Source organism: Primulina tabacum, chromosome 6 (assembly GCF_025594145.1).
Source record: "Primulina tabacum isolate GXHZ01 chromosome 6, ASM2559414v2, whole genome shotgun sequence".
NCBI lineage: Eukaryota > Viridiplantae > Streptophyta > Magnoliopsida > Lamiales > Gesneriaceae > Primulina > Primulina tabacum.
This window is the reverse complement of record NC_134555.1, coordinates 42,818,962-42,826,680: the sequence shown is the minus strand read 5'-3', so window position 1 is coordinate 42,826,680 and position 7,719 is coordinate 42,818,962. Positions and strand designations below refer to the sequence as shown.

Genomic DNA, 7,719 nt, shown 5'->3' with positions numbered 1-7,719 from the left:
CATTTAAGCTTAGCCTTTTTGCAATTTCTTGCCAATTGAATTGTATATAAGATGGTCAATTTTGGGAGGTCTAGGGATTTTCTTTTCTTTTATATTATATATATATATATACATATAATACAGTTAATGATTTTTGTTGTTGTTTATTTTTATTACAACTGGGGAAGGTTATGGTCCCAAATCTTTCATGGTTTTTTTACTATCTTATTTTCATTCATTTCAACCTTCTAAAAAAAAATCACTCCTTGTACTAGAGAAAAACACACTGTACCAAATTTTTATTCAAAATAAATAAAAATGTCAATGAGTCAACAAAAAAATCAGTGTAGTCCATGTTTTAATGTTGTGTACCATTTTTTAAAATAACATTTTAATATTATTAAATTAATTGCACTAGATAGTTGTCAAAATATATACATAAATTCAATATTAAATGAAAAATATTAACATAAATTTTTTAAATGAAACTAATTAAATTTAAAATAAACTTTAAAAATACAAATCATTTAATTTAAATAAAAAATTAAATGAAAAGCGATTAAATGATAGTGTAGTGTGAGATATTTGATTGATGATGTGGAGGAATGTGTCCAGAAACATCTGGAAGAAATATTTAAGTTGTGGTTGCTCTTGCAAACTTGAACGAATTTCATTGTTATTGCGTCAAGAGGACATGGCCATAGAGGGAAGCATTTTTTATATGAGATGTTTCTTGTTCTAATTCATTCTCAATTTATATTAATTTTTATTTTTATTGGTAAGTTTATATAGATGCTTCATGGAAAAAAATATTGTCCTACATATATTTGGGAATAATAGAGGTGAAAATGTTGGCGATAAAAGATGGTGTCACGGAGTGACCATGAGTTGATTCTATCACCCTATTTAATCATTATATAATTACCAAGTTATATTTGTGCGCCTAATTTTTTTAGGTATTCTATACCAATAAAACATGATAAAATATAAATAATTTAAATTTTAAAATTTAAAATAATATTTATATAAAAATGTTGATAAATTATTTAAATATAACTTTTTTAACTGTTAACATCTTATTGGAGGTGAATCAAAGTTTTATAAAACACACACGAACACATACATAATATATATATATATATATATATATATATATGAAGGTAATAAATAATAAATTAAAAAGTTAAGGCAGAGTGTTATCGAGTTTCGAGTATTCTCTATTTTTTTTGGCCCGTGAACAACTAACTTCTAATAAAAATTAGAGTACTTAATTATAATCATAAAAACAAATCTGTAATTTTGATAATGCCAATGAATTGGCAAGAGGCATGTAAGTTTTGCAATTTGTAGGAGAAGTTATAGTTGATGACGTTTGCGCTATCTGGTTTAAAATTTTCATTCAAATTAACACTTCAACTTCTCACATCAATTCGCAGAGAGGAAATCCACATAAAAATAAATATTTAAAAAACAAAAATTCACGAAATTTTAAACCTTTTTTTTTAAAAAAAATTGTAGCATGGTGAGTCGGTGACAGACCATATTTATGATATATTTACATATAATTATATTTTTACTCAAGTGTACGAAAATTTAAATTTGAAAGGGGTCGATGGTGTGTAATAACATGTTACTAACACAAAAAACGAGATGTATTTTCAATTCGATTCCACTCATGAAAAATTATTATTTTTTATGTCAAAAACGTTATTTTTCATGATAAATAGAGATCATGTCTACTCGTTTCATGTATAAATATATGATATCGTCTTACAAAAACCGTCATCACTACTAATAAAGTTTACTAATGAGATATATTTTATAATTTTTGAATAAATGGTGTGATTGATATTTAAGTGATAATTAATAGATCTTCCATGACATGTGTGTGTGTGTATATATATATCGTTGAAATATATATATTAAATAATAATAATAATAATAAAACCAAAACATACTTATTATTTATTTATTAATAACAAGAATGACCCAAATAACAAATCCAAGATAAACATTTTTTTATCTTTTGTTCAAATCTATAGATAATATCAAATTAAATCAACAAACCAAAAAAAAGATAAATATATCATATCAAATAAAATAAAACTCAATCTATAAATAATCTCAAATTTATTAAAAAAAAGAAGATAATATCATGTAAAGATAAAATAAAACTCCTTGAAATCTTTTAACAATCAAGTCTCACGATCATAATAAACTCTTGAGAAAAATTGATAATACAGTGTGTTTTCAGGTAGATTATGATTTATGGGGCAAAACATGAACAACATGAGTACCTTGAGTCGTTTACATTTTCGTAGAGATAAGAAGTCGTATCGAGAATTTTCAAGTAACCAGTAGATTTTCGACATTGGATCAAACCGTCAAGTTTCTAGAGAACAATTGAATACTGATCGAATTTGTAATTTTGATAATGCCAATGAATTGGCAAGAAACATGTAATTTTATCTTCGAAATTCTTGCTTATTATATATATTATAGATAAGAAATGTTTGCTTATTCATTATTTTTTTTGTTTGCTTATTACAATTTAAAATTAATTCCCAAATATATATGAAATTACTTCACCGCCTAACACCAAATTATCTTTTTTAATAGGGAAACAAAAACCAATTTATCTTCGAAATGTTTGCTTATTCATTTATTTTTTTTTTTGTTTGCTTATTCATTTATTTTTTTGTTTGCTTATTGTACTTTAAAAATTAATTTCCATTATTTATATTATAAAATTACTTCACCGCCAAACACCAAATTATCTTCAAACCAAAGTTAGCTTATTCTTTATATAAAAAAATATTTTTGTTTATTGAACTTTAAAAATTAATTCCCATATATATATATATATATATATATATATATATATATATATATATTATAATAATTAGGAAAGTATTTTTTTTCCAACGTGGATTCACACTCAGACTTCATATTTATTGGAAAAAAATTGTCAATACACTAAAAAAATATGAGTAGGTCTCTTGTGAGACGGGTGAATCCTACCGATATTCACAATAAAAAGTAATAATCTTAGTATAAAAAGTAATATTTTTCATAGATTACCCAAATAAGATATCTATTTCATAAAATACGATCCATGAGACTGTTTCACTCAAGGTACTCATGTTGTTCATGTTTTTGTGAGACGGATCTCTTATTTGAGTCATCCATGAAAAAGTATTACTTTTTATACTAAGAGTATTACTTTTTATACTAAGAGTATTACTTTTTATTGTGAATATCGGTAGGATTAACCCGTCTCACAGGTAAAGATTCGTGATATCATCTCACAAGAAACCTACTCATTATTTAAATATAACTTTTTTAATCGTTAACATCTTATTGGAGGTGAATCAAAGTTTTATAAAACACACACATATATAAAGGTAGTAAATAATAAATTAAAAAGTTAAGGCAGACTGTTCTCGAGTTTCGAGTATTCTTTAATTTTTTTTTGGGCCGTAAACAACTATCTTCTATTTAATTACAATCATAAAAACAACGCGTGTCAAGGTATCCATTGACAATTGAAATTGATCATTTATTAATAAATAAAGAGCATTCTACGATTCTAGCCCACCCAGACACCAATTTTTCAACCAAAAAAAAAAAAAAAAAACCAATGTAACAAAATTAGGACAATACAGGGAAGTTAAACACACTCTTAAGCATTTCTACGGAGCTAGTCGAGATATCCAAAAACTGCTCGGAGAGGCGGATCATTTGCACTCTTCACGGAGTCGGGCGGAAAATTGAATCAGTAACCCAAAAAATATCAATTCTTGGCCTGAGACATTGCAAGGTTATTATTCCAAAAGGGAATATAACAAGAACTGAAAATGTGAAGCTGCTGCTTGGGGGATTAAAACTGCTTCTCATCTGAAAGCCAGAACACTCACTGCATCCATAAGTTTTCTCTGCCGTATTCGCGCACAACAACAGGAACACTCGTGGGTGGGATCTAAATTATAAACATCAACAGCTTATTAGCATAAATGGCACATATCACAGTAAATATTGCATAAATTAGTCCATGAGCCACACTCTATTCCATGATGTCGTGAAGCCTAAAGACAGGGAACTCGCGGCCAACATTTTTGGACTAAATGATATGATAGATAATCAAAGATATATAGTCATCACGGTGAAGCGACTATCTATATGATGCAACTATAATCTGAACTCTTGTAGGGGAAAGCAATTTTCTGGTGAAACCTGACAGTATAATCACATAATTTATAACTCAACCTACAGGCAGCAAAGCAACAACTTTACCATGCCATAGTCCGTGATAATCATTGAAACATAATCTGAAGGTGTCGCATCATAGCTAGAACAATAAAATCAAAAGGTCAGCACAGCAACAATCAACAGCACAGCGAAAAAATAGAGTCAAGATTCAAGAACAAAATCACTCACATCAGATTCAGAATCTGTAGATTCTCACTCTTCACCCAGCCATTCAAGTAACTGATTTCCTTTCTGCCAGAAACCCTAGCAATAGCATCAGGATCACCTGTGATGGAACGTGATATCATTAGAATTAAGTTAGAAATTGGGTATGCCACCATCACTTTAGTAGGCCATCCAATATGTCTCCTTACCAAGTTCATTAGAGCAAATCGAATCAAGTTGAACCCTTTCGTGAAACTTGTATGCTTCACAACAAATCAAGACCGGGACCCGGAATTGATGAGCAACCATAGCAACAGATGCAGTGCCAACCCTCGAGTAAACCGTCCCATTAGACAACACCGATGAAGCACCCAAAAGTACTCTAGTTACTTCATGCATGATATAAGAAACCGCATTTATGTGAGTATATGTACAACTAATACCCTTTTCCACAAGCCTACGAAGTAACTTCTGGCCTTCGAGCTTTGGACGAGAATCCACCACTACAACTCGGAACTGTTTACCAAGTTCTTGGGCATGTGACAATATCATCTCGACAACAGATGACGATGCATAAGTGAGAAGAACATCACCATCCCTAATTTTTGTCACAGCATGCTTCACAATTACCTTGTCTGCTAGAGTTATCTTCTCACTAATAAAACGGTCGATATCGGAAATAAGATTCTCTTTTGCCTCTGACTCTGAGAGGGTCAAAGATATTTTTGCAATTCGAGTTTTAAGAAACCTAATAGCATTCCCCATGCTGATTGAAAGGGGTCTGCATTCAATCAGAAAAGAGACATAACCATTTATTTTTGTAGTCAAGTCCCGGATAAGGGTTTTCTCGGGTGGCGTAGTGTAGTCTTTGATAGATTCTTGAAATGCTTGAAGCATAGCAATACAACGTGCATTGCCGCCAGATATTTCCCCAGCTAGATATCTCAGACCAACCTTACAAGCACAAAGTCAGAACAGGGTAAAGTGCATCAAGAATTGTATTTGATTCTTTTACTTTATATCATGGAAAAATAGTTAAATTTCTTTCTTCCTAGTAATGTTTGTTGTCAAACAAGATCACGTGAAAATATAATCCACACTCTTGTTCTCCAAGGTACTTCCTTCGAGCAATGTCCAGACGGGTAAATTAATACAATTAACTTAAAGAGTTACCTTGTAAACGGAAGGATGAACTGGACCTAATTGAAAGAACTTGGCTTCGAGATCAGGAAGCCGTGTTCCATGTTCGTACTGTGGTAGATGCCTAAATAGTTCAACTCTGTTTTTTGCCTCTATCTGTTTTACTACTGAACGCTTCTTTGCCTTCTCGACTCTATTTTCATCATCAAACTGCATCCTTGTCCTTGGATGAGTGACATCTTTCTTCCTATCTTTATCTGGCTGACGATCACCACGTTTTTTATCAGAAGATGCAACCAGAGAGCCATCTTTCTTCAGTGGAACAACCTTCAATGCCTTATTGGCATTTGCAGAATTGACCCCAGATGCCTCACCTCCTCCACCTGGAAAAATATAGCATTCGGAGATACAATAAGCATATAAAGGAAACATTTCTGGATGGTTCATATGTTTGACAAAATTGACCTAAAACAGACCACTACTCACCAAAAAATAAAAAATAAAAATGGTAAAGCAACAGAATATGGCTAGGAAAACTACAGAAACAAACCAAAACATTAAATCGCACCACTGGCTCAGAATTCAATATATCAACCAAACTGATCATCAACTAACTACTAATCTCCAATATAAATATTGACCATTCACCTTTATCAGAAGCCTTTTTCGCTCGTTGAGCCTCTTGAATAGCACGTCTCTCAGCCTTTGTAGTCTTCTCCTTCGATGTCTTTCCATTAGCAGGCCCCAGCTCTTTCCGAACTTCCACATTTGACTCTCCATCTATTTTCACCACAGAACTCAAACCATAAACTCAAATTAATGATTATCAGAATAAGTATGAAATTCAGAAAACACAACAAACCTATAACATCAGTAGTCAAGTTCGCTACACTCCTCTGCTTCACAGCCGCCATATCAAATCCCCCAGCAGGCAATGAAGTAGCGAATTTCCCAGAACCACTCCTGAGGCCCCGTTTAGGAGACATGAAGTCCTCCGAGAACTCCGTAGTCGCCGTCGGAGATATAAACTCGGACGGATTATAACTTCCAACCGGAATCGAAGAATAATCCCTAGCTCGAGCGGCGTGTAGATGAGATAAAGGCGTCCCTTGAGGGAAGCGGCGGGAGAGATCCGCAGATAGAAGGCGCGGCGGCGGGATCATGACCGGTGACAAGGAGTTGCTGGAGGGTGAGATGTTGGAGACAGGTGGCGACGAGGATGTCGGGTCGGGTGGACCCGAACGAGATCGATCGGGTGCAGCCCCCGGAGCGAAGAAACCGACGTGCCGAACTTTAGGGTCGCTGGCGGCCCGTGGAACGCGGCGAGGGTCCATCCCCGCCGCTGGATTGGGGTTCGGAGAATTGAGAGCGGTTGTATTTCTCGAGAAACCGCAGTCACGCACAAGATTTTAACTGTAACTTACATCCCTAAAACTATAAATAACCTTTTACTTGGAACATTTTTAACTTTATAGAAGTGGTTTTAGGAATAATACATATAAAAATAAATTTAATAATAATTTTGGGCCAGGTTTTATCATACCATTGTGCCCATTAGATATTTCTGTGGCCGGTCCAACTTCTATTTTGGGCTTTAAAGTCTAAATGTTGACCCAGTGGGCCGAGAGAGTTCCATATCCCGCATATAGTAATTGGAATATCTTATAGTCCAGTTTGTCTCATCGTTTGTGTCGGTGTAGTGTTCGATCATCTCTCCCCATTGTACTAAAAAAAATATCAATTACTGTTCATTTGAGAGAAAAAAACACCTTTCGAAATTAAATATCAAAGCTAAGTTCCATTTAAAAGTAATGTTAACCTATCATTTGAATAGAAGATATTTCGTATGATTGAATATTTGTCATTTTATTTGAATCACATACTAAAAAAATGTAATGTGTTAATAAGATGAATAAAAAAATCCATTATTTTAAGAATAAAAACGAGAGAGACTATAAATAAAAACATATTTTTATTATAAATCAAATAACACTTTCATTACATTTCGCACTTCATCCGTTCCAAATATAAAATGTTATTTTTTTTCATTCATCGCAAATATGACAAAAACTTGTGTGAGACGGTCTCACGGATCGTATTTTGTGATACAGATCTCTTATTTGGGTCATCCATAGATAAAGTTTTTCTAAGAGTATTACTTTTTATTGTGAATATCGGTAGGGTTGA

General features: G+C 32.6%; 1 protein-coding gene across 1 annotated transcript; it reads right to left on the bottom strand.

Moving 5' to 3' along the window:
* Positions 1-3,510: 3,510 nt before the first annotated feature.
* LOC142549738 (translation initiation factor eIF2B subunit delta-like) lies at positions 3,511-6,970 on the bottom strand. The gene is made up of 7 exons (XM_075658844.1): positions 6,395-6,970; positions 6,181-6,312; positions 5,566-5,915; positions 4,602-5,346; positions 4,417-4,513; positions 4,273-4,327; positions 3,511-3,958 (listed from the first exon to the last, which is right to left on the bottom strand). The coding sequence occupies exons 1-7, from the start codon at positions 6,864-6,866 to the stop codon at positions 3,893-3,895; spliced, it is 1,917 nt and encodes a 638-aa protein (XP_075514959.1). The 5' UTR covers positions 6,867-6,970; the 3' UTR covers positions 3,511-3,892.
* Between the last annotated feature and the right edge of the window lie 749 nt (positions 6,971-7,719).

Coding starts and splice junctions, on each gene's coding strand:
- LOC142549738 (XM_075658844.1), bottom strand. CDS start 6,866: ATGGACCCTCGCCGCGTTCCACGGGCCGCCAGCGACCCTAAAGTTCGG. Junction 5,347..5,565: donor TTCATCCTTCCGTTTACAAG/GTAACTCTTTAA, acceptor TGTGCTTGTAAG/GTTGGTCTGAGATATCTAGC. Junction 3,959..4,272: donor TTATCACGGACTATGGCATG/GTAAAGTTGTTG, acceptor TTTATAATTTAG/ATCCCACCCACGAGTGTTCC.